General features: G+C 44.8%; 1 protein-coding gene across 2 annotated transcripts in view; it reads right to left on the bottom strand.

Moving 5' to 3' along the window:
* The window catches only part of SATB2 (SATB homeobox 2), a 258,561-nt gene that overhangs the window by 113,128 nt on the left and 118,224 nt on the right, over positions 1-27,209 (bottom strand). For both annotated transcript variants that reach the window (XM_060257220.1, XM_060257221.1), the window contains exon 7: positions 20,008-20,480. In XM_060257220.1, coding sequence (XP_060113203.1) covers positions 20,008-20,480 — 473 coding nt within the window. The remainder of the gene's footprint in view (positions 1-20,007; positions 20,481-27,209) is intronic.

The raw sequence follows: 27,209 nt of genomic DNA, 5'->3' as shown, positions 1-27,209 counted from the left end.
GAAATGCCTTTTATTGTATATCTGTTTTTAATTTTTCTGTTGTTTTAACTGTTGCTAGCTGCCCTGGGCCCATTTGGAGAGAGCAGGATATAAATATGATTAAATAAATAAATAAAATGTTCTGCACTAGAGTCAGAGTTTGCATCTAGGCATGTCGCAGGGTCTGGTCCCCAAGTTAATGTCTCCTTTTTGGAAGCCCACTTATTGCTGTGGTGAACAACTCTTTTGGATTAGGGGGCTGCGTACAGCCTATAAGCAAACTAATGCCCAGCAACCTGAAGACTTGCAATATCACTGTCTCAAATGGGCTGTATATAATGACTACTGAACTGCAGAAGTTTCACCTAGAAGCTACTGGAGACAAGCAGTGGCAGTCTAGTTCTTTTTCTCTTAGTCCTGCCCTGTTAACAATACGTCTTTAGATAGCAGTCAAGCCTTGTAAGTTTGTTTCTTCACTTCATTTGATGACTGATATTTTTAAAAAGCCCACTATAGTCTTCAGTCTTACATAAATCAAAAGATAATTCTGCAACCATTAGGGGACCTACTCTAGATGTGCTACGGTTAGACCACTACGACGCACCCTGAATTTCAATCCTGATCTTGCTTTAAACTTTAATTCATTACCTCATATTGGTATGAGTCTGAAGCTTAAAACTCATTAAACTAATGCTTAACGTATATATATCTCAGGAGATGTCTGCTTAGCCTTGGAACAAGCAGCACTCAGTCTGATTTGAATAAAATGTATACCGCAATGAGGGGAATTCAATTTTTATTATTAAAAATGAAATGTTTTGCTCCTCTAAGAAAATGGTGCTATCACATTAGCTTAATAAAGTCGCTTTATTGCAGTGTCTCTTTTCAGGAAGGACAATGCATGCTGATAGATCTGTGGGGAATTACAAAGACAGAGAAGAGATAAACCACCATACAACGGCAACATATTTATGAAGATACACCATTAGGCCTTTTTGAAGACTATCAGAAAAGAGGAGACACTTCTCGATTCCTAAAATTCTTGTATTAGACTGACATTCAAGAAAAATAATATGCTTATTATTTTATTTTATCAGATTTATATCCCACCTCCCCACCCCCACCCCGACGGGCTCAGGGCGGCTAACAACAGCAAAATTGAACCACATAAAACATTAAAAACAAACAAAAAAACAAATTATTAATTTGGGAAGAAGTAGTTCACATTCTGGAAGCCTGTCCTCACATGCTACTTAGATTCCTTTCCTTAAACAAGGAAGTGAGATTTTATATATATATATATATATATATATATATATATATATATATATATATATATATATATATATATATATATATATATATATATATTTATAAGGTCTCCATGGTTTGCCTTTCCCAAAACCTGCCATGTATTATGTTAGGCAATGCTCAGATTGCTTTCCTAAGTATGCAACAAAACTTTTCTCATGCCACCAGGGTTTATTGGGGGGGGTTTTTTGCAGCAGGAACTCCTTTGCCACACACCCCTGATGTAGCCAATCCTCCAAGAGCTTACAGGGCTCTTCGTACAAGGCCTACTGTAAGCTCCAGGAGGACCGGCTACATCGGGAGTGTGTGGCCTGATATGCAAAGGAGTTCCTGCTATTAAAAAAAAACCCTGCATGCCACACAAAAACAGCCACTCAGTTGGAAGGAAGTTTCATAGAATAAGCTGTTACTTTAGAAAATACCATTCCTAACCTAAAGTTAATATGCAGATACAAAAGCAAGTGACCATATATGCTTTTATAGGAATACAGCAGAAAGACGACATGTTTTCTCACTCCATGAACGGGGTCGGCGCGTGGAAGTAGGCCTTGTAGGCGGCTGCCTAGGGCGCCGCATGGCCTACAGGGCACCTCTAGGCACCCCTCCCCACACGCCATTGGTTTCACTTGGCTTCCCCATGCTGCGAGGAGGTGGAGTGACCCAGCATTTGCATGCCAGGCTCCCTGAGAGGAGCTCGGCATGCAAATGGGGCCAAATCCGGCCCCACTTCGCCTCCCCGTGCTGCAGGGAGGAGCAGTATCGGGCATTTGCTCACTGGGTTCCCCGAGAAGAGCCCGTCTTGCAAACAGGGCCAGATCCAGCCCCGCATTGCCTCCCCATGCTGCGGGGAGGCAGAGCAGGGTCGGTGTTTGCTCGCCCCCAAAGGAAGGAAGCCGCCAAAGAGTGTAGTGGTGGGGAAAAGCGACCTCATGATGACGTCACATAGTGATGTCATTGTGGTGTGCACATGTGCTACGCATGCACGGAAAAAAAAAATGAGGGAGCTGGGAGGGCGGGGGGCAGCGCCGGGGTCTGCCTCTAGTGGCAGAACCCTTAGCACCGGCCCTGTCCATGAATTCAAGGTAAATGGCGGATAAGATCTGGCTACTAGTTCAATTAGCTTTCTGTCTATACAAAAGACAATGCATGGCTACCCTTTGCCTGTTTCATTCTAGTAAGAACAAAAATTTATTCATTTCTGTCTTCCCAAAGAAATCTTTTCACAGGGGATTCTGAAAAACTCCAACTTTTCAGCTAACATTCGTGGATACATGGGTCTTTTAGGACCTCTAGCACTCAGTACAATTATGAATTTACCTAACCGAACATTTTCATATACGTAACACATGTCGAAATATACAGTTATGGCATCATGATTCATTTATTTGATAATGTTTCTATGGCAAAGGAAGGGGTTGCACAAGATATCCTACCTTCCATTACTAAAAAACAAATCATTACCCTCAAGCATCAAAGTCTGAGCTTTTTTTCTGGGGGGGGGGGGGTGGGACAGGTTTCTGGATAACAAAATTATGACTACAAAATCCTGAACTTTCGTTTTTGCTTATGTTTCCAACTGTTTTGCACTTTCCTCATTTGACTTTTCACCTACAATATGTCTGCTAAACAAGCACTAACATTATCATGATCTTTACAGTTTTGTCTCTGGATGGGTGACAACCAGGTTGCACCTGTGTGTGCCATAAAACAGCGTTGCACTTAGATGTAACTTGTTCACTGAGGTGTCTTCTACGCAGGCACACATTGGGACTGCACTTGCACAGGCTGGCCACCGGAGGCTCTCTCACAGCTACTCTGGTATTTTTTTAATTCCAAGGTGAGCCCCTCCCCCCCAGAGCTCATTAGGGGCCATTTTCCTGTCCTGTGCTCTGCAGGATGACCCCCTCGCCTTCCTGTCCTGTCCTGTGCTCTGCAGGATGACCCCCTCGCCTTCCCTCAGTCTTTTCTTCACTGCCACGTTGTGATGATGTGTTCTCTTCAGCTCTGGTTATCGTGAGCTGTCTCAAAGTCTTTGCTTCTTGGGGACTCTCTCCTTTTTTGGAAAATGTTGCAGAAGGGCTTTGTTTTAAAGAATGTACCCAGTGTGGTACAAAAATTATCCAGTCAGATGAGCACCTTCTCTAACTTTTCTGTTATGGGTGAGGCCCATAATACAGCCATGTGCAATTTACCACAAAAGGGTGCTCAGAGCAGCACTGTTAAAAGTGGCCTTGTACAAGAAAGCGCTCTCTAGCTCTAACAGCCCAACAGCTAAAATATCTGCCCCCTCAGAACACAGTCAATCCTTTCCTTTGAAATCACCTGTTAGAACTAACTTACAAGCCCACCATCGAGTGTCTGGGTTCCATCTGTTCCGGGAACAGAACCAAAGTTATCGTTGGAACTCTCTGTCTGGGGCAGTGATGCTCTGTATACTTGATGTTGGGGGGGAGCACAGTGGGAGAGCTTCTACTGTCCTGGCCCCACTGGTGGACCTCCTGAGGGCACTTGTTTTTTTTGGCCACCTTGTGACACAGAATGTTGGACTGGATGGGCCACTGGCCTGATCCAACATGGCTTCCCTTATGTTCTTATGTGACACGGAGTGTTGGGCTGGAGGGGCCATTGGCCTGATCCAACATGGCTCCTCTTATGTTCTTATGTGACACAGAGTGTTGGACTGGATGGGCCATTGGCCTGATCCAATATGGCTTCTCTTATGTGACACAGAGTGTTGGACTGGATGGACCATTGGCCTGATCCAACATGGCTCCTCTTATGTGACACAGAGTGTTGGACTGGATGGGCTACTGGCCTGATCCAACATGGCTTCCCTTATGTTCTTATGTGACACAGAGTGTTGGACTGGATGGGCCATTGACCTGATCCAACATGGCTTCTCTTCTGCCTGCCCGTTCAGCTGAACACTGTGTGTCAGAGCCTCTACCTAAGAAAGCCTGTTCCAAATCTGAACATAAGGAAATGCACTGTTTCAGTTCCAAGACACCTCAGGAATCAATCAATGTCTTTAATTCCAGCAAAACCGTCATTGGTTCTGACACAACAGAAGGAAGTCTCCCCACCCCACCCCAAAAAATGCCTTCTCCACATGCATCTCCACCTCATTTGTTCTCAGAAGAGGAAACGGAGTCTGGTCAAGACACATCAGTGGTTCCAGCAGCTAGTCGACTGTCAGAACTATCCTCCCCAGCACTGTGGCAGAACTCTATGCCTCCATTTCCTTGGCCAAGCTACCCTTAGTATTTCCCTTCTCCTAGACCTCAAGAATGAGGCAGCTGGCAATCACGAAAAGCACCCCCAGAAGCGAGGTGCCCCTTTCCCCAGAACTGTGATGCTGTGGGTCTACCAGTTTGGTATCCTCCTTCAATCTCTCCCCACCCACTGATGGGGCATTTGGATTCCAAGGAACAGCAGGCTTTGAGGGCTAACTCCTCTTCCAGTCCAGGCTCAGACTTACCACCAAACCCTTCCCCTGATGACACAGCAGGGGCACCTGATCCACTGTCACCTAATGAAGATCTGTAGCTCTACATCGGAGGTGTAAAACATGCAGCCTGAGGGCCAGATCAGGCCCCTGGAGGCCTCCTATCAGGCCCATGTGCAACTCGGTGTCATCTGCTTCCTTCTCTCTCTCCTGCTTCCTTCTGCATCACAGCTTGCTTTGCCAGGCTTGCTCAATTGCACAGGAGCTACAGAGCAAAACCTCTATTTCCTCCATCACATGAAGCAACTTATTTACAAAAGCTCGCAATGCCCAGCCATTTCATGTTTTCCCCTGGTCTTAGGTTCAAAGCACTCACCATGAAATTTCTGTAATGAATGCCAATAAATCAAAAGTAGGTTTGCAGCTTACAGATGCACATCTGAACAACACCTGAACAGCCTACTCAACATTGCTACAACACAGACATTATCTCCAGATTTTGATGCAATAATTTGGAGCAAGAGGTATCAGTTATCATAAACTTTAAAATAAACAAAATATTACAAGAGTGGTAAATCTTTTAAGCATGTTCTAAGGTTTAAAAAAATCTTTAATTGTGTTTGTCTGTGTCATTTATAAAGTTTATATCTCGACTACCTGGTATTACATTTTATGAAAAACATGGCCTGACCCAACAAGGTCTCATTGATGTCGGCTCTGGCCCTCGTAACAAATAAGTCTGACACTCCAGCTCTACACAGAGCAAATGATATGAATGACTAAATCATTGGAAATAAAAGTGACCTCCAGCAACCCAAGACCTCGAGACAAAATCCTAGGCAAGCACTATGCAGAGTCACCTGGTATAATCACCTTCCTTACCCTGGAGATACTGCCTCTGGCAAAAACCAGCTAGCATGGCTGCCACATCTACCAAGGTGGATATTTTATACCTGGTGCAACAAGGTCATATCTAGCCATCTCTCCAGCTTCATCCCTCATAGCTGAAGAGATGCAGGTAAAACAGCATCCCTTACCAAAGAGGAGCAAAAAAAATCAATGGAGTTAGTAGAAAAGTTTACTCTTCTGCTATGCACAACCCACACGTTGTCAACTGTAGTGGCTATTATGGGAGGATTCCGGTTGTTCTTCTGGGAAAAGATGGCTGCTGCTGTGTATGCAGACTCAACTGAAGACTGAAATGGGTGTTCCTGCCAGGCTCACTGGAACCAGATGAACGGAGCTTGGGGACTTGGGAACAATGGGCAGCAGGATCCAAACCCCTGCTGCCCTGCACCAATCACAGGCCCCCTGCTGGTCTGAATGACCCAATCGCATGCTTGAGCGGGAACCCTGAGTTGTATATAGTTGGCCCCATTGGCCCAGTTCGCCAGTCTCCGAGTGCAGCCCTATACTATGCTGTACCTAATAAAGAGCTGATGTTCACTACCACCTTGCCTCTTCAATGCACTGAAGCCACTTTATTATAGCTGCTAACAAAGAGCTCCTGCCTGAAGATGAGAAGCCTCTGGCTAAACTTCTCCAAGCAAAAAACACTGTGCCAAGCAACAGATTAATGCAGGCAGACTGACTCCTCCTCCAGGGCCATGGCTTCAGCTCTCGTACTAAGAAGGCACGCTCGGCTGCGCTCCACAGCTCTTCCTCCTGACACCCGACAGAAGGCGGAAGACCTTCTACTTGAGGGACTGGCACTATTTGCTTCATCGACTGATGATCTTTTATCCCAAAGCAAACAGCTTGCTCATTTGGCATCATGGCAGCGGTCCCCAACCTTTTTGGCACCAGGGACTGGTTTTGTGGAAGACAATTTTTTCCGTGGGCCGGGGGGATACAATTGTGCACTTTATTTCTATTAGTTTGGTATGGTAGTTAAGTGTATGGACTCTTAGCTAGGAGAACCGGGTTTGATTCCCCACTCCTTCACTTGCAGCTGCTGGAATGGCCTTGGGTCAGCCATGGCTCTTCATAGCAGTTGTCCTTGAAAGGGCTGCTTCTGGGAGAGCTCTCTCAGTCCCACCTGCCTCACAGGGTGTTTGTTGCGGGAGAGGAAGGTAAAGAAGATTGTGAGCCGCTCTGAGATTCTGAAATTCGGAGTGAAGGACAGGATATAAATCTAATGTTGTCTTATTGTTATTACTACATTGTAATATATAATGAAAAATCTATAATGAAATAATTATATAACTCACGGCCCAGTTGCTGACAGGTCACGGACTGGTACCGGTCCACGGCCCGGGGGTTGGGGCCCCCTGCCATACAGGCTCAGCAGACGCATAGATTCCACCAACTGCTGTTGGCGTGCTCCCAGCACTCACACCAGCAGCCTCGCTCATCACAATATCCTACCCAGCAGCTCTTTTTAGGGTCTATGGCACGGGCCAGGTGCAGATCCAATTGCAGAAGTAGACAGCAGGGCTCACTACATCAGCCTCTTCCAAAAGAGCCACCACAGGCTCCAAAAGGTTCTTTCGGACTAGGGTCTTTAACTGACCAGCCACCTACCACCTTTAAAGACAGGTCTGAAGCAGTTGAACAAAGCAGGAGTCGAGTTGCACCTTTAAGACCAACAAAGTTTTATTCAGAACGTAAGCTTTCGTGTGCTAAAAGCACACTTCTTCAGACAAGGGGATCAGGTACAGTTTTATTACCTTTTATGGCTATCTAGACCAAATGGCCTTCTAAATTGTCACACTGTTCCACCATGTGATCCCAGCCAGTTTGCCCTCTCAATCAACAAACTGCATGTATTTCAGCCCACTGCACCTGATCCCCTCATCTAAAGAAGTGTGCTTTTAGCACACGAAAGCTTACGTTCTAAATAAAACTTTGTTGGTCTTAAAGGTACCATTGACTCCTGGCTTTGTTCAAAGGGCAAGAAGTCACTTATGACACTTGGGTTTTGTCGACTGTTAGTCTGGGTTATAGATTACAGTGGCAGTGGCCACCCCTCCAACGCCCTGATCAGGCTCTGCATAACTTCACACCTGAGTTGGAACAGGTGCTGCCATCACTTATCCATTAGAGGGCAGTACAGAGGGCCTTCAGCCTTTCCAGGTGCAGAATGCACTGTGAATGGGACCCAGTGGGCTGCAAGCCCATGACAGAGTCATGTGACAGGAACGGGAAGTCACAGATGTGGCCTTACTGCTACCAAGGCCAGGATGGGAGGGCAGAGAGCCTTGAGATCTGGGGATGGGAAGTGCAGGGCCAGCCTTGCCACTTGGCAAACTAGGCAATTGCCTAGGGCACCGGCCTTCTGGGGACGCCGAATTGGATGTCCCCCATGTGACTCAGTGATGTTATCAGTGGGGGGGGGGGGGCACCAGTAGTTCGCCTTGCCTAGGGTGCCAGACAGTCTAGGGCTGGCCCTGGGGAAGTGCAAACTGAGCAGCAGGAAGTGTGCCATAGTAAAGGATATGAAAAGATTCTGTGATGATGACGAAAGTCAACATTCAAAACAAATGAGGATCCTCTCTACAACTGAGACTACTTTTACCTCCCTGCCTCAGTGAGTGCGCAAAGACAGCAAACAGGATTTACAGAGGAACAGAGTTACTATATGTAGTGCACTGTCACAGAAAATGATTCTACCATTTTATACTATGGTACCCATACAATACTTTGGCCGCCCAATGAGAAGGGAGCACTCACTGGAGTGCTGGGAAAGACAGAAGGCAAAAGAAGAAGGGGACGGCAAAAGATGAGATGGCTGGACAGCATTACTGATGTAGTTAACACAAATTTGAGCACACTTTGGAGGATGGTGGAAGACAGGAGGGCCTGGTGTGAATCTGTCCATGAAATCGCAAAGAGTCAGACTCAACTGTGCGACTGAACAACAACAACAACAAAACCCATACAAGACTAGATGGTTTTATATTTATGATATATACTTCGCTTATAAAAAGAATACAAAAGTTTCATAGGAAATCCTTGGCTCTGCTGAAATTAATGCTTATATATTTACAAATTTCAACTATAATTTCATCCTGGATTGTACTTATTTACCAAAAAAAAAAAAAGGCAAATCATGTCTTTGTTGCTACAAGTGGTATTACGGGAAACTATTAAGCAAAAACAATGCATTTCCCCAAAAAAGCAAATATTATGATTTCCTCTCACACAAATATCACTTGCTTGTAACGATGTTCTAAACAAGCCAGTATTCTTTGGTATAGCAGTTTCTGGTACAATGTTTGCAGCTGTATTAAAATACCATCTTTAAAAAATCTTGTGTGCAGCTGGTGCGGAGGAAGACACAAGAGAAGGCCACAAAATCTGCCTGAAGTTCTCTAAATACATGAATGTCAGGAGACAAGCCAGGAGGAGAGGAGGAGCAGAGCTGTATTTTCTATCCTAACTCAGCACGTAAACATAGAATCACAGAATCATAGAGTTGGAAAGGGCCATACAGACCATCTAGTCCAACCTCCTGCAGTACAGGGGTGCACTCCATCGCTCACTTAGAAAGTCTTTAAATGACATCCTTATTCAGGGGTGGAATTCTAGCAGGAGCTCCTTTGCATATTAGGCCACACACCCCTGATGTAGCCAATCCTCCAAGCGCTTAAAAAAAAGAGCCTTGTAAGCTCTTGGAGGATTGGCTACATCGGGGGGTGTGGCCTAATATGCAAAGGAGCTCCTGCTAGAAATCCACCCCTGAATAAGGATGTCATTTAAAGACTTTCTAAGTGAGCGATAGAGTGCACCCCTGTACTGCAGGAGGTTGGACTAGATGGTCTGTATGGCCCCTTCCAACTCTATGATTCTGTGATTCTATGTTTACGTGCTGAGTGCGTCTATGTTTATGTGCTGAGTGATTCTATGTTTACGTGCTGAGCTCTTGATAGAATTCCACCTTTGTTCTTATTTAATTAGAAATTTATATACAGCTTTTCCTGTTTTCAAGGTAATCTCGACAACTATCAGCCCCACCACTCTCTTCATATAGCCCTACCACTATCTGCATATAGCCCCACCACGTTTCCACATGAACGCATGAAATTGATTTATACCCTTGGCATAAATTTGCTTTATTTGGTATAATTTTGGTATAAAATTGCTTTATACCCTTGGTCCATCAAAGTCAGTACTGTCTACTCAAACTGGCAGAGGCTCTCCAAGGTCTTAGGAAGAGGCCTTTCCCTTCACCTACTGCCAGATCTTTTAACTGGAGATACCAAGGGGTGAACCTGGGACCTTCTGCATGCCAAGCAGATGCTCTACCACTGAACTACGGCCTCTCCCAAACACATATTTATTATTTTATTTATTTATCAAATTTATATCCTGTCCTCCCCTAACAAGCTCAGGGTAGCTAACAGTTTAAAAACCACATATAATATTAAAAACAATATACAATAAAATCAATTTCACACATTTTAAACCATAAAATCCAAGATGCACATCAATGTTTCTGAATATCTGTATTTGTCCAATGGGACTGTCAGTGCTGTGGGCATTTGCTACCTCCCCTTAACGGTTGAAGGTCAGCTTAAATAGCTTGATCTTAAAGGTCCAGCAGATCTGTGGCAGGTCCCACAGGGCCCTGATGTTTTCGGGGAGGGCATTCCACAGGGCGGGCATTCCATATGCAAATGTTCCACAGTCTACCTGCACAGCTTTTCCAAAAAGCAAACAAAAAAAACCCCACCAGAATTGAGTAGGACAATATCAATGGGAAATGTCACTGGAATATATGACTTCCTTCCTGCAGTCTGGGAATATCAATGAATGTTCCTTTATACACTGAAGAAGAAGAAAAAACACCTGCCATGTAGAAAGCTAAATGTAAGGAAGAAGCATTCCGGGTCAGCCCTCTTCCTGACATCTAAGCCTTCTGCATCTGGATGTGATGCTTCAAACTACAGGTTGGGATGGTCATGTGATTGGCTGATCCTCTATACAAATAAAATTCCACCTGTGGAAGAGGCTCTACAGGAGGAAGAGGTTGGGAGAAGTGATTCTGCCAACTTCCCATCAGTTGCTTGTGTTTCATGTCACCCATGTCTATGCGAGTCCTCATCCCAAGGCCCAGACTTTTCCACACTCACTCAAGGTTTCCGGAGGAAGGATGGAAAAAAAAGATGTGCTTCTATCGCTGTCTTAAAATGACAATCCATCTGATCCAATATAGCCGATCTCTAATGTCTCTATTAAGCCTCTAATCCAGGGGTGGCCAAACTGTGGCTTGGGAGACACACGTGGTTCTTTCACACATATTGTGTAGCTCTTCAAACTCCCACTGCCCCGTCATGGCTTGGGGAAGGCATTTCTCTCTTTAAACACTTTGCCAAGCCAAGTCAGCTGGTGGCTTGGAGAATGCATTTAAAGTTAAAGTTGCTTTCTTTCTACCTCTTCCTTCCCCCTCCCCTATCTATCTATCTATCTATCTATCTATCTATCTATCTATCTATCTATCTATCTATCTATCTATCTATCTATCTATCTCCCTTCCTTCCTTCGCAGCTCGCAAACATCTGATGCTCATGTCTTGTGACTCTCAAACATCTGATGCTTATTCCATGTGGGTCTTATGTTAAGCATGTTTGGCAAGCCCTGCTCTAATTGTTATGTCGAAACTAAACGGCAGTCAATGGATCTTCCCTGACCAACCCTTCTCCAACTGCACCCTCTACATCAGCTTTTGACCAGCCAGAGGACATTCCTGAAGTACACACCCCAAGAGGAATGGAGGAAGAATCAGACAAAAATATTCTCCTCACTCTTGCACAGACACAGCAAGTGCTTGAACAAAGGCAAGGAGAGCAGATTTCATCGACCCCTTACAGTTGCGGGTCCCCTAAACCACTAGGTATAGCCAGGGGGTGGAATTCTAGGAGGAGCTCCTTTGCATATTAGACCACACACCCCTGATGCAGCCAATCCTCCAAGAGCTTACAAGGCTCTTTTTTGAAAGCTCTTGGAGGATTAGCTACATCAGGGGTGTATGGCCTAATATGCAAAGGAGCTCCTCCTAGAATTCCACCCCTGGGTATAGCACTCAAGAAGTTCTCCTGACCCTCAGCAGCAGCTTTCGAGAGTTGCAGAGGACTGCTAGGAGTAAAGGAAACCCTCTGCAGGGACCTTCTTCTCTGTGTGAGAGTTTTGTTTTGTTTTTTAAATCATTGACCGATTTCCCACTCACCTTGTTTCGTTCTCGTTGCTCCTTTTCCCTGCAGGTCTGCTGCTGGATTTCACACAAGTTGCCCCAAGCTGGTGAGTTGCCCCGTCCCTTTTCAAGCTCCCTCCACGACAGACAGCAACCCAGAAACCGGTTTTCAGAGGTTTCTGTCTGCTGCGAAGGGAACTTGAAGAGAGGCAGAGCAACTCGCTGGTCCAGGGCAGTTTGTGTGAAATCCAGCAGCAGCCCTGCAGAGAAGAGGAGAGTGAGAGCAGCGTAGGTTTAGTGGGAAATCGGTCATTGTCTTGCTGATTACTCAGTGGTTTATATTACAAAACTAACCAAGTTTCACAATAGTTATCTTTACACACGATAACCCAGTATAGTCAATTTTAGTCAATTTTTTTTTAAGTGGCATATTTAAAATAAAACCATGATATATAGTCAATTTAAAAAAGTGGCATATTTAAAATAAAACTATGATATATAAAAGCAGTTGAGTGGCTAGGATTATTTCAAACTCTGCACACTAGGAACAATGCTGATTTCTAATTTCCACATTAAAATGTACCTACCATGCCTGGGGAATAGCTGATCCTAGACATCTAGCCAGTTTGGTGTAGTGGTTAAGTGTGCGGACTCTTATCTGAGAGAACCAAGTTTGATTCCCCACTTCTCCACTTACAGCTGCTGGAATGGCTTTGGGTCAGCCATAGCTCTTGTAGGAGTTGTCCTTTAAAGGGCCGCTTCTGGGAGAGCTCTCTCAGCCCACTTACCTCACAGGGTGTCTGTTGTGGGTGGAGGGAGGTAAAGAAGATTGTGGCTGCTCTAAGACTCTGCAATTCAGAGTATAGGGTGGGATATAAATCCAATATCTTCTTCTCTTTAAATTGTGTGGGTACTTCAGAGCTTTTAGGAGGGAATCTAGAAGATGACTATTTGGACCTCTCCCCCACCCCCACAACTTATCTCTGATGCATGGAACCCAACTAGATTCCTACACTATATCGAGAGTTCATTATAGCCTTAACTCATGAGTTCCTTGAGATTTATCTCTCCACCACCCCATCTATCAATACACGCATGTGTCAGCAATTTGTTTCAATGGTTTAGCCTAGTTTGGATTAAAGCTCCCTCTACATCATTTAACAGATTTACTCAGTTGGAAGATCTCAGGGGAGAAATAATGTTTGTAAAAGGGTTTTTTCAGCCTCTGCGTAAGTAGGTCATTGGACTTTAAAATAAATTAGAGAATAGTTTATCTATTAAACAAGCCCCACAGTACATATTTTATGAAGCTGGACTTAATTGCAGGTTAATGCTCAACACACCATCACACTGTGTAAGGATTAACGCACTAGTCCATCATTTGGTGATTAATAAAAACCACCAGCCACTTCGTTTAAGTACCCCAAAGAATGCCGTCTGTGCATAACACAGAGGACACCAGAATATTTACTTGCATTTCTAACAAGCCTACAAATTGGTCTTGGCTCGCAAATTGCTGTCGACCTCTGGATATTGCTGGTTCATTTCTCCTAACTTCCAAAACTCTTTTTCCTAACCCAATCCTTCTCCGTCTGTGTAAACCTGCAACTGCAACCACATTTATTTCCTAACAGCCCAAGTTATTCAACTGAATGTGGCAAACGTGGGCTTCATGTATACACAGAGAGAGAACCATTATTTCAAGTTTCCCCAAACTGCTTGGCATGAAACCCACACGCCCATTGCCAATCATTAAATGAATATAGGCTACTGAACACATGAAGCTGCCTTATATTAAAACAGACCGGGGCTTTTTTAATAGCAGGAACTCCTTTTCTGCTATAGAGAGCCAGATTGGTGTAGTGGTTAAGTGTGAGGATTCTTATCTGGGAGAACGGGGCTTGATTCTCCATTCCTCCACTCGCAGCTGCTGGAATGTCCTTGGGCCAGCCATAGCTCTGGCAGAGGTTGTCCTTGAAAGGGCAGCTGGTGTGAGAGCCCTTGCAGCCCCACCTACCTCACAGGGTGTCTGTTGTGGAGGGGGGGGGAGGTAAAGGAGATTGTGACCACTCTGAGACTCTGAGATTCAGAGTATAGGGCGGGATATAAATCCAATATCTTCTTCATCACCATCACCATCATATTAGGCCACACACCCCTGATGCAGCCAATCCTCCAAAAGCTTACAGGGCTCTTCTTACAGGGTGTACTGTAAGCTCTTGGAGGACTGGCTACATCAGGGGGGTGTAGCCTAATATGCAAAGGAGTTTCAGCTACAAAAAAGCCCTGTCAGACCATTAGTTCACCAAGGCCAATACTGTCTACTCAAACTGGAAATAGGTCTACAGTGTCTCAGGCAGAGAAAGGTCTTTCACCATCACCTACTGATTCCTAAGAACATAAGAGTAGCCACATTGGATCAGGCCAATGGCCCACCCAGTTCAACACTCTGTGTCACACAGTGGCCCAAAAAACCCAAAGTGCCATCAGGAAGTCCATCAATGGGGCCAGGACACCAGAAGCCCTTCCACTGTGCCTCCCCCAAGCACCAAGAATACAGAGCATCACTGCCCCAGACACAGAGCTTCAGCAATACGCTGTGGCTAATGGCTACTGATGGAGCTCTGCTCCATATGCTTAGCCAATTCCCTCTTGAAGCTGTCTATGCTCTTCTTTCATTGGAGATGCCAGGGACTGAACTTGTATGCCGAGCAGATGCTCTGGCACAGAGCCACGGCCCTCCCCTCATTGCTTTACACTTAGTCAGTAGCAGAGGCTCTCCGAGGTCTCAGGCACAACTACCTCCACGGACACGACTATCTCAGACGGGAGACTTTGTACCTGGGAGCTTCTCTGCGCAATGCATTTGTTCTGCCACTGAGTTATAGTTCTTCTCCTAAAGCCTCCATAAATTCAGAAGAACAAGTCAAGCCCTGCTCCAGACAATTTCACAAGGTGAATAGAGATCGGGCGGGTGGCGAGAGAGAGAAGCACGGATACTAAGGGAAAGGAAAAAAGACTAAGGCAAATTAGAGAGATTTACACCTTAGATGACAAGACCAGTGGCAGGCGGGGTCTTAAAATATTGGTTGCCAGGGGACACAGGGGGCCCACCCACAACTATAATGCTATCCTTTAATTTTTTGTAAGAAATAATAAAATTTTCAAAAAATACATAAGTGGGGAAAAGATACAATTAAAACTTTTGTGAGATAAATATATATTTTCATGATTACAGTGTACCTATATTGTACATATGACTGGCAGTATGCAGTAGATACTAAATGCAAATACAGATTGAATTTTCTCCAGGAGAGCTGATCTCTGCCAGATGGAGATCAATTGTAAGAGAGGGAGATCCATCCCCAGGCCCCACCTGGACTCTAAATACAATGTAAATTTTAGTTGCATTATAGTCATAGTACTTCTATTATAGAACTTCTATTATTTTTTCAAGCTACTAAAAGGTCATTAACATTTTTAACGTATTGCCTAATGTTTAAGGGGCCCCACTTCATCAGGGGCCCACAGGGCACACACCATTGGGCAAGCCGACACTCTGGTCAGTCCGCCACTGGACAAGACTCAAATCTGCCCAGTCTCCATCCAGCATCCAATGGTCCATTTCAGTTGCTGGGGCAAAAGGTGTTTTTAAAAGACTGGAAATTTCAGTCATATTGCAAGAAGAATGAGGTCCATAGTTTCAGAGCAGGATAAAGCATGTTGCAATGACTGACTTGCTCTTCTGAATATATAAGCATTTCAGTGTCTGTTTCACTAATTCTGGTTTTAAGTTATAATTTACTTACCGTAGCAAAATTGGCAGGTTTTACTAGAATCTTTTGGCCCTGGGAATATTAGTTTTCTTTTGTTTTCTTTTACCACCGCTTGGGCATCATCAATACAGATTTAACAGTTTCAATGAAATAGAGCCCCCTTTTATTCAACAGTAGTAGTAGAAAACCCACAAAGCAAAACGTTACCACTGACCTCTTTGCTCAGGTTCAAAATATGACATTGTGTTAATACGATCTACATTTTATTACAACTGGGCTTTATATCCACCCACAACAGGCTATGATCCCAGAGGGATGAAATGCTTTTCCAAATTAAAAGCAGCGTTTTAAAAAGGAAATACTCATGAATGCCGCTATAATTTTCATTTGATATCCTCAAGGCTAACCCGAGAAATTCAGACCACGTTGATTGAAAGTGAATGTTTTTGCTGGCTGAGGCCGTCTTATGTATTTAATAGCAGAAAGGAAGCAACAAGAGTATGCTGCAAATGTTAATTAAGTCCCATGTAACAGGGCATTTCCAAGATGGCAGTGCCAAAAAAAATCATTAATCTGGCAGAACAGACAATTGGCCTGGGCTGTATGGGAAAGCAGACATCCAGAAGATAAAAGGGGGAAGATACGGAAATCTCGGCTTCAGCTCCTTGACTAGTCTAATAAAGCTGAGATTCAGAAACAAATCTAAACATATTTTAGTCTGTAATAATTGCCTAAAATCTCAGTCACTGACAATGTTTTGTATTTTACACATATGCCCATACACGTTATATGATGATGATGATATTGGATTTATATCCCGCCCTCCACTCTGAATCTCAGAGTGGCTCACAATCTCCTGTCTCTTCCTCCCCCACAACAGACACCCTGTGAGGTGGGTGGGACTGAGAGAGCTCTCACAGCAGTTGCCTTTTCAAGGACAACCTCTGCCAGAGCTATGGCTAACCCAAGGCCATTCCAGCAGGTGCAAGTGGAGGAGTGGGGAATCAAACCCGGTTCTCCCAGATAAGAGTCTGCACACTTAACCACGACACCAAATCGGCTCTCATTAGACCTCAATAGAGCTAAAAACACAGAGATTTTTATCCCAGGGCAAAAAAATAAATCAGTAATAACCAGGGGTTGTTTTGTAGAAAAATAGGCGGTGGAGATCATTAGCATATTCCACCACCACCCCAGCCAAAAGCAACCCAACAGAAGAAAAGAGAGCCCTGGGCAAGTGAGGCCTGCTAGGGCTGGCTAGAGATCCAGCCAGCCCAAGCAGGCCTTGCTAACCTGGGGCTCTCCTTGGTCACACACACCCCAGTCAAAAGGCCAGCAAGTCACCCACCACCCAAAATCACATAAGAAGTGGAGAAAGGGTGGCGTGGGCTTCTCCAGGGTTAATGAGGGCTGCTGGGGGCGTGGCAAAGCTCCTGGTGGCTGGTTGGCTGCCCGCTCTCCTAATCCAGGGATTGTCATGCAGCTCTACCTACTATTCAATGAACAAGGTAAGTGGGGAGGAGGAGGGGGCATCAGAAAGGTTTAGGAGCTGAGCTCCTGTGAGCTCCTGCTGAATTCAAGGCTTGGAATAACACCAACTACATGGAGCACTGAAAGTTCTCAAAAATGTTTCACATGCGTTAACTGAAAGTGGAACTTAGCATAACACACACACACAAGCATTCAGCAAAAATCCAGGGGTGACTTTTTTCCTACAGAAAACCTAGCTTTGGAAAAGGAAGACCTTGAGAGGTCAAAAAATGGAGGGAAGTTTCAACAAGCACGGTTGTCTTTTCCCCCTGCTCTCAATCGCTGCTTCCCCATCTCCACAGCCGCTTTTCTCAAGGTAAACACGCAAGTTGGGCTTTCATAATATATTCTAAATGTTTATATCCCACTTTTAACTCCTTAGACTCAATGAGGCTAACAAAGCAACAGCAAGTTGCCAGCACAGAAGACTCAGCAAAACAAACACGCACTGGAATAAAAACAGCTCAGCCAGACCTGAAAAAACAATTTCTCTTTCCGCAAATGCCCTTAACGTACCCTTCCCGAGTGCAGAGAGTGAAATGTGCTGTTCGCACCCACTCTGGTAAGCCATTACGAAGGACCTGTCCTGCCACAGAACAAGCCTGTCCCCTGACTTCTGCCCCATAGGCAGTCCTGAGAGAGGGCACTAAAAGAAGAAGGTTACTGGGCAGCAGGGGTAGAATTCTAGCAGGAGCTCCTTCGCATATTAAGCCACACCCCCTTGATATAGCCAATCCTCCAAGAGCTTACAAAAAAGAGCCTTGAAAGCTCTTGGAGGATTGGCTACATCAAGGGGGTGTGGCCTAATATGCGAAGGAGCTGCTGCTTGAATTCTACCCCTGCTGGGGGGGGGGTTATATTTCACACACACCTTTGGTGTCCGCCAACTTGGCTCTCAATCATATCTACCATCAGGGAACTTACTGGCCAAAGCATTTGCTGCTTGGGGTTGCTGCAAAAGGGGGAGGAGGGTTCTGGCTTTCCTACAGTATCATTTTCTCAAGCAGAAACAGTCACAGGAGGGCTGCTTCCCTTTTTCTTGGGCTCCATGTGTCCTTAGTCACATGACCCAAGACACGTGGAACCTGAACAAGGTGGAAATGCGCCCCCCCACACAATTTCTGCTCAGGAAAATAGTTTGGTTAGACTGAAGACCCTCCCCTCCCGTCACATGGCACACACATGCCACTGCAACCAACAGGCTGTTCAGCAAGTGAATCCCTGGATGGTGGGTTTCACTGTGAGCCAGGTTGGGAGACCCCCTGATAGCTCATGTCACAAGTATTCTTTAGCCAGACCTGAAGAACTACGCTGGTATATGGGAATAGGTTGGAAGGTGCAGTTTGGTAAGTAGGAGCGCCCTAGGTCATGCAAGGTTTCAAAGACAACGAGCAGTGCTTTGAATAGGATCTAGAAGCAAACAGGTAACCAGCGCAGTTGATGTACATGCATGCAGACAATAAACCTTCAAACCTAAATAATACAGGTATTATAATACATTATACCAGCTCCACGATTAATTCCTCCATTTTATTTAAAACCCAAAGCAACCTGGAGAGCTGGAATCTAAGTGGCAGAAAGGCAGAGTGGGAGATGCTGCTTATTTCTTTCTTCCTTTGTTACTGACTACGAATCAACCTTCCCCAGCTGCTTTTTCATCCGTGAGGTGAAGGATAAGGGGAATTTATATCTTTCCATGTACAGAAGGGAAATCATCTTAGCCATGATGCTTTAGAGCTTGGAAAGGACAGGAGTGTCCCATAACAGTTTTCTACTAAGACTCGAAGCCTACCAAGGCTCTTTTGGCTAAGGCAAAAAAAAGTGTGGAATCATGGGATTTTGTTTAACATGTAAAGTAAAGCCTAAGTGAGACACTGTGACACTCAAAAGATTTCTATGGCTACTCATTTCCAGTGATTTCCTTATAGAATCATAGAGATGGAAGGGACCCCCCCCCAGGGTAATGTAGTCCAACCCTCTGTACAATGCAGGAAACTGACAAATACCTCTCCCTAAATTCACAGGATCTGCATTGCTGTCAGATGGCCATCTAGTCTTGTTGAAAAAACCTCCAAGGAAGGAGAGCCCACCACCTCCCAAGGAAGCCTGTTCCACTGAGGAACCGCTCTAACGGTCAGGAAGTTCTTCCTAATGTTGAGCTGGAAACTCTTCTGATTTAAGTTCTGGTCCTACCTTCTGGGGTCACAGACAACAATTCCACACCATTCTCTATATGACAGCCCTTCAAGACCTTAAAGATGGTGATCACATCACCTCTCAGCTGCCTCCTCTCCAGGCTAAACATACCCAGCTCCCTCAATCTTTCTTCATAGGACTTGGTCTCCAGACCCCTCACCATCTTTGTCGCCCTCCTCTGGACCCATTCCAGCTTGTCTATATCCTTCTTATCTATCTTATCTATATAACAGTTTGTCAACTGGGAATTGACCATATACCAATTAAAATTTGCGGAACAAGGGGGCAGGAGGAGAGACACAGTCCAAGGAGAGATTAGTCGAGAACTAGGATAGGCCTTGATTCATTGACTGCAAAAGTTAACCAAGGATAGCAGATCTCCTAAAGATTCTCCACATGCTTCCCTCCAGTTTATGGATAATGGGAGAGAAGATCCAGGTGATCTTGTCTTTCTTCCCACATCATCTGGATCAAGCTCCCCATTTATCTATACAAAACTATACTTCTTGAAAATTCAGAAAAGTACAGAAACTATGAGATGAAAAACAAGATTATGCTCCCAGTGATACGAGACACAACAGTCCATTGGTCAAATGAAAACTTATTCTCTCCCTGAAAGAGGAATGAAAATAAAATACCTGGGTGCGATTGAAAGCCACTCTTGCAAACACAGCTTGGGAGACGCTGGCCCTCTTCAACTCATCTCTGACTTGCTGGTAGATATCCGGAGAGACTTCCACTGAGGAGTTTGTTGGCTCAGGCTTGATGGTTCTAGGGATGGGTGGATGATTTAGAAACTGCTGGTTAATAGCCTGTGGGTGCTGATGAGCCAGTAGTCGGCTAACTGCAATCCGCTGGTTAATTAGGTGAGCCATTGCTATCTGCTGCGTAACAAGCTGTTGGCTGAGCTGAGGTGAAAGAAGACCGGGGCTCATGATTGGCTGCAATGGTGGCACTTGGTTTCTGATTGGAGTACTGTGGTGAATGGGGCCGTGAGGAGACTGTTCATTTGTTTTGCCCAAGGTTGCCAGTTGGTTGATATTTGGTAAGTGCATGGGACGCTGACCCAGGACACAATATTCTGACAGGTTGTCTCTTTCAACTCTTTCGACTGTTAAAATAAAATAAATATGGCATCGTTTGAGTGGAACACCCAGAGAGAAACATGTTTAAATAAACACGGCACTCCTTTCTGTTTATTACCAAGGCAGCGAATTCTGGATTGTTCTAAACTGAAGTAATTTTAGTAATGCGTATCTTCTGTAAGGATTGTAAGGGAAAGATACAAGCAAAAACAAAATAAAAATTAAAGTACAGAATTTCAAGAGCTGGCTTCATCGCTTGCTTTGGTCTCCCAACCAAACCACTGAAAATCCCACTGGTGTTTTATTATGGCAGCAGCTAACGGAAGACAATGAGCTGCCAAAGATTTCAATCCCCACTGTTAAATTTTGTGCAATAAGGTAGGTAGTATCATACCAGGCCAAAAAAATAAAAATAAAAATCACAGAGTGGCTCAAAAAGGAAAGTGTACCCTCTTGCCAGGCGATTCTACTTTCTTTTTTTAAAAAGTGGGATCCATTTCTAATTCGACATTACTGTTCAAGACCCACTCACACTATAACTCCAAGCTGCTTTCCCTGTTCTCCGACAAATGACAAGATATATCCAAGTGGAAATAAGGCAAAGGTGGCCAAACTGTGGCTCGGGGGCCACATGTGGCTCTTTCACACATATTGTGTGGCTAAGTCCCCACTGCCCCTGTTAGCTGGCTTGGAGAAGGCATTCCTCCCTTTAAATCACTTCTCCAAGCCAAATCAGCTGGTGGCTTGGCGAATGCATTTAAAGTTGTTTTCTTACCACCTCTCCATCCATCCCCATCTCCCTTCCTTCCTTCCTGTCTTGTGGCTCTCAAACATCTGACGTTTATTCGATGTGGCTCTCATGTTAAGCAAGTCTGGCCACCCCTGGAATAAGGGATACTGGCTGTTTATCTCATTACATATACTTAACCTATTTTCATTTTATGTATTCTTTTTTTTTCTAATGGCAAACTAGAATGATGTTTATAATGTACAGAATGTTAAAAAGTAACTTAGGTGGACAAGAACATCACTAGGAAATACATGCCCCTTTGTTTTACCTAGACTTGCAACAACGGCAATTAACAGGCAACTTTTGTTACCTTTTATTGCTATCCAGACCAAATGGTCTTCCAATTTGTTACACTATTTTGCCACTGGTTCCTAACTTGTATCAGTTGACACTCTTAACCCACCAACTACATGTATTTCAGTCCACTTTACCCCATCCCCTCATCTGAAGAAGTATGCATGCATACGAACGCTTACATTCTGAATAAACTTTGCTGATCTTAAAGGTGCAACTTGACTCCCCTACATTGATGGACATGATATATTTGTCATATTTGGTGCTTATATTTGTGTTCCATCGCTGAGACACCAGCAGCATTTTGTTGCCATTCTGCACATTCTGCAAAGGCAAACCCCAATTCGACCACTCAGTCTTCTAGAATCATCTCTCTCTGCTAACTCTTGTTCCTCTTCCTCTCTCCTTCTCCACAAGCCACTGGGAAAAGAACTGCACCCCACATTTCAGTCAAGCCTTACTGTTTGAGAACCAGTGTTCTAGCTCTACCTATAAGCAAGAGACAGATGGGGAAAAGCCGGCACTACGCAGCTGCAACCAGAACTGGACTGTGTCACTCATGAGCCAGTTTGGTGTGCGGACTCTTATCTGGGAGAACCAGGTTTGATACCTCACTACTCTGCTTACAACAGCTGGAATGGCCTTGGGTTAGCCATAGCTCTCGTAGGAGTTGTCCTTGAAAGGGCAGCTTCCGGGAGAGCTCTCTCAGCCCCACTCACCTCACAGGGTGCCTGTTGTGGGGGGGAGAAGATATAGGTGATTGTGAGCCGCTCTGAGTCTCTGATTCAGAGAGAAGGGCGGGGTATAAATCTGCAGTCTTCTTCATGTGTAAACTGGCACATACAAAAGAACATGCAATCTCCCCCAGATTTGCCCTTCTACATCTCTCTCAGTTTAAGTATGGGCAGCAGCACCCCCACAGACAACAGATGTGGGGAAAGACTGCTGCCCCTTTGCTTTCTGCTTATTATTACTTCCATATGTCCACAGTTCCTCTCTCAGTCCACAACTGATATTAAAATTCTGAGACGGAGCATCCATAAAAACCACACAGCCAATAAATCCCTTCAAACCCATTCGCCGCATTTTCAAGGGTATTCTTCCCAGGGCAAAGGTTTCAGGCAAAGCCCTGTCTTTCTGCCTTCACAGGTTGTGAGATTCCACAAAGGTTGACATCGGGGGGGACACCACAGGTGTGCAGAAGCTTCCATTGCACACCTTCCCCATCAATCAGTTTCAGGGTTCCCAATGAACTGTGCAACGCACTCTAGCGCTTTAGTACTTCGGACAATACACTTTTATTATGGATTCAAAGCACAATTACTTCACGTGTCATAACCCCTGCTAATGTGTAACTCCCAAATCAGTCCTAAAATTTCCAAGCCTGTTACTGAACTACGAGCATCCAGTTTTGCTTGCCATCAGTGAGATTTTTTTAAAGAGTTGCTCATTTAAAAAAAAAAAAAGAATTCAATAAAAATTACTATAAAATCAAACACCTGATATTTTGTTTTCTTTAAACAAATGAAATGGGGAGCAAAATTATGCCCTCATCGAGACAGCTGTGAAATCAAAGCAAACTACCCCAAAGTAGGGATATTACTATTTTACTAATTTGCGTTTAAGAATTTTTTTAAAAAAAGAAGTACCAAAATCTGTTAATTAATGCAACAAAATACATTTGAAAGTTTACAAAACCAGAAATATACTTCTGGGTTGAGGCTGCTCTTGCCAAGTTTCCACACACATCTAGTTTTTCAGCCAAATTATATACCCCTATAAAAAAAAGTTTTCAAATGGAAATGTTGCTAGGCCATTAACCTTTTCATGGCTGGCTGGTATAACAATCACAAAAGTTTTCACTAGTATTTCCCTTTGTTATCACGCCCCCTGTTGCACCACCACCAGAAATATGTTTCTAGTCATTTTAAGCCACTTCTGTAATCTTTTTTAAAATGTCCCAATAATACTGCATGGAAAGTGTCACATTTTCCTGTCTGGCAGGCAAACTGTCACTGGCCAATAAGATGCTCCAAATCACATTCCACATTGGACAGTCCACTCGAATGAACTAGCACAGGGGTGTCAAACATGCAGCCTGGGGAATGAATCAGGCCCCTGGAGGGCTCCTATCAGACCCCTGAGCAACTGGCTGTCATCTGCTTCCTTCTTCTTCTCTCTTGCTTCCTTCTGTGTAACAGCTTATTTTGCAAGGCTTGCTCAGTCACACAGGAACTACAGAGCAAAGCCTCTTATTTTTTCCATTAGCTGAGACTCCTCCGTTGGGGAGGAAAGGGGGAGGAGCATGTTATGACCAGACTATCACAAATGCACAGCAGAGCTACTGAGCCAAGCCTCTCCTTCCTTCTATTGGCTAAGACTCCTCCCCTTCCTGGGGAAGACAGGAAAGAGCCAGAGCTTCCTTTACTCAGTTCCCTGGATACCATGGGATAAATACAAAGAAAGCACCTTTAAGACCAATGAGTGCTAATGTTTTAAGCATGTTTTAAGTTTCTTTTTAAAAAAATCTTTAATTGTGTTTGTCTGTGTCCTTTATAAAGTTTATATCTCTGCTATCTAATCTTAAATAGGTACACATATGCCCCAGCCCAACATGGCCCGGCTCAACAAGGTTTCATTTATGTCAGATCCAGCCCTCATAACAAATGAGTTTGACACCCCTGCATACGCTCTCATTAGACAGCAGAAGTAATGTTGCCTTTATTTTACTTATTCTTTTATTTAGCTTGCTTATTTGTTTTACATATTCTTTTCATTTAGCTTGCTTATAGACTGGCTTTCAATTCAAAATGGTCACCAAAGGTGGCTTTACATATCCAAGGCAACGGTCTCTCTCTCTCGGCTTGGCTTCGCGAGCGAAGATTTAAGAAGGGTGCAATAGTCCACGTTTGCTGCAGGCTCGCTGGTGGCTGACAAGACCAATGTGGGACAGGCAGGTCCGGCCACAGCGGCTGCAGGGAAAAGTCTGATTTAGGGTTGGTCCTGTAGCAGTGCGATTCTTCCTCAATCTCCTTTTGTCCTCAAGACCAGCTATGCGTGTGTTCTCAAAGGAAGAGACAGCCTGGTGGATGGTGTGCCTCCATGCTTTGCGATCTGAGGCTAGGTCAGACCACTGGTGATGGTTGATGTAAGGCAACGGTAATAGTAATATAAAACTACATGCTAAAATCATCATATGTCAAATCCCACTCCCACCCTCCTCACAACAACATTGCCTCAATCTGGTTCAAAGGAGCTCCAGAAGAGACAGATGTTCAGATCCTTCAGAAAAGTGTCAAAGATGCCATTGTTCTTTATTTTATCCCAGAAAGCACATAAAGCCCCTGTATTAAAATCGATGGTACGGCCATTTGGAATACTGTGTACAATTCTGGTCACCGCACCTCAAAAAAGATATTATAGCATTGGGGGAAGTGCAGGAAAGAGCAACTAGAATGATTAAAGGGTTGGAATACTTGGGGAAGAAAGGTTGAAATGCTTGGGGCTCCTTAGCTTGGAGAAACGCCAACCCAGGGGGTGACACGACAGAGGTTTGCAAGATTATGCATGGGATAGAGAAGGTAGAGAAAGAAGTACCTTTCTCACAATACAAGAATTCATGGGCACTCAATGAAATTGCTGAGAAGTCAGGTTAGAACAGATAAAAGGAAGAGTGATTAACACATAGAATTCACTGCTACAGGAGGTAGCAGGTACAAGGATAGACAGTTTCAAGAGGGAACTGGATAAACACCTGAAGCAGAGGTTCATCAGTGGCAGTGTATTGATGGAATTCTCTGTCTGGGGCAGTGATGCTCTGTATTTTTGGTGCTGGGGGGCACAGTGGGAGGGCTTCTAGTGTCCTGGCCCCAACGATGGACCTCCTGATGGCATCTGGGTTTTTTTGGCCACTGTGTGACAGAGTGTTGGACTGGACGGGCCACTGGCCTGATCCAATATGGCTTCTCTTATGTTCTTATATACATTGATCAATTATAACAAACAGGTGACCTAAGTAGCAGAATTTATTAAGCTGCACATTCCGTGTAAAGCTGGGATACATGAAGACAGTGCTTTCAGTTTCACAGGGATTCACGAAAATCTGAACTCCAGTTCCATGGGCATTTGACGAGTGAAGTCCCAGTACCACTGCTGTCCTTAAGCAAGAGAATTTTGCTGCAGAAGGCTCTAGTGGTTACTTTCTTGCACAGGCTACATAATGACTTAGCCACAATGCTGTAAATCAAAAAACCACTCCAGAGCATCGGAGATGCTTTTCATGTGGTAACTTGTTTTAAAATTGCAATTATCCTCATTAGTTATTTCTTTTAATCACAACTCATTTAAGTCTCATTTTGAGCAAAGGGTAATTTCAGAAATCTCATTTGCTGTCAACCTTTACCTCTGTGTTTACCCTCAACCTTCCATAAATGGTAGTTACTGTCCAGGGGAAAGACAGGTTGCTTACCTGTAACTGTAGATCTTCGAGTGGTCATCTGTGCATTCACACTCATGGGATAGTGCGCCTGCGCCGATCCCCGAATCGGTATCTGAAAAAGCCCGGGATTTTTCCGCGCTCGGCGCCAACGAGCATGCGCAGGCGACCCACTGCGCATGCCCACCAGCGCCCGCGCGGCAATCCCGCCAGTTCCTCCCTGACCGCTGAAAGCCCCTTACTGAAGAGAGACCGTCAGCAGCGGGGAAGGAGGGCGGGTAGTGTGAATGCACAGATGACCACTCGAAGATCTACAGTTACAGGTAAGCAACCTGTCTATCTTCTTCGTGGTCTCTGTGCCTCACACTCATGGGAGATTAGCAAGCAAAGCATACCTGGAGGCGGGAAGACGGTCAGCCTGAAGAAACAGCTTGCAACACCGCAGCTCCCAACCGAGTCCTCTGCTGAGCATGCACGTCCAGCGCGTAGTGCTTCATGAAGGCATGCGGAGAAGACCAGGTAGCCGCCTTGCAGACATCGGAAAGGGACACCCCCTTCAGGAATGCCACCGACGTGGCCATCGCCCTTGTGGAGTGTCCACGAACAGGTCCAGGCAAAGGCTTCTTAGCCAACAAATAACAAAGTTTGATCGTCTCAGTAAGCCATTTGGACAGTCTCTGAGAGGAAATTTTGGACCCTAACTTTGGGGCAGAGTAGGAAACAAAAAGTTGATTGTCCTTACGAAAACCCCGTGAACGATTCAAATAAAACAGGAGGGCACGCTTAACATCTAACGCGTGCAGTCTGCGTTCCTCATCCGAGGAAGGACTAGGGTAAAAGGTGGGCAACCAAACTTCTAAGTTAAGGTGAAACTGGGAAACCACCTTCGGGAGAAAAGTAATGTCTGGAGCCAGAGAGACCCCAGCCTCCCTAAAGGCAAGGTATGGGTAGTCACAACGCATCGCTGTGAGCTCCCCCGCACGACGTGCCGAAGTTATGGCAACTAAAAATGCAGTCTTCCAAGACAAAAGTTGCAGGGAACATGTCGCCATAGGCTCAAAGGGACGACGAGTCAACTTGTCCAGAACCAGAGTCAAGTCCCACAGCTGTGGAGGGGATCTAGACGGGGGATGAAGGCGGAACAACCCCTTCATAAATCTCTTGGACTGCGGGTGAGCAAAGACGGAGTAACCCTCAACTGAACCATGAAAAGCAGAAATAGCTGCTAAATAGACC

This window comes from Heteronotia binoei, chromosome 16, assembly GCF_032191835.1.
Source record: "Heteronotia binoei isolate CCM8104 ecotype False Entrance Well chromosome 16, APGP_CSIRO_Hbin_v1, whole genome shotgun sequence".
Taxonomy (NCBI): Eukaryota; Metazoa; Chordata; class Lepidosauria; order Squamata; family Gekkonidae; genus Heteronotia; species Heteronotia binoei.
The sequence above is the reverse complement of the archived record's forward strand: the minus strand, read 5'-3'. Positions and strand labels throughout refer to the sequence as shown.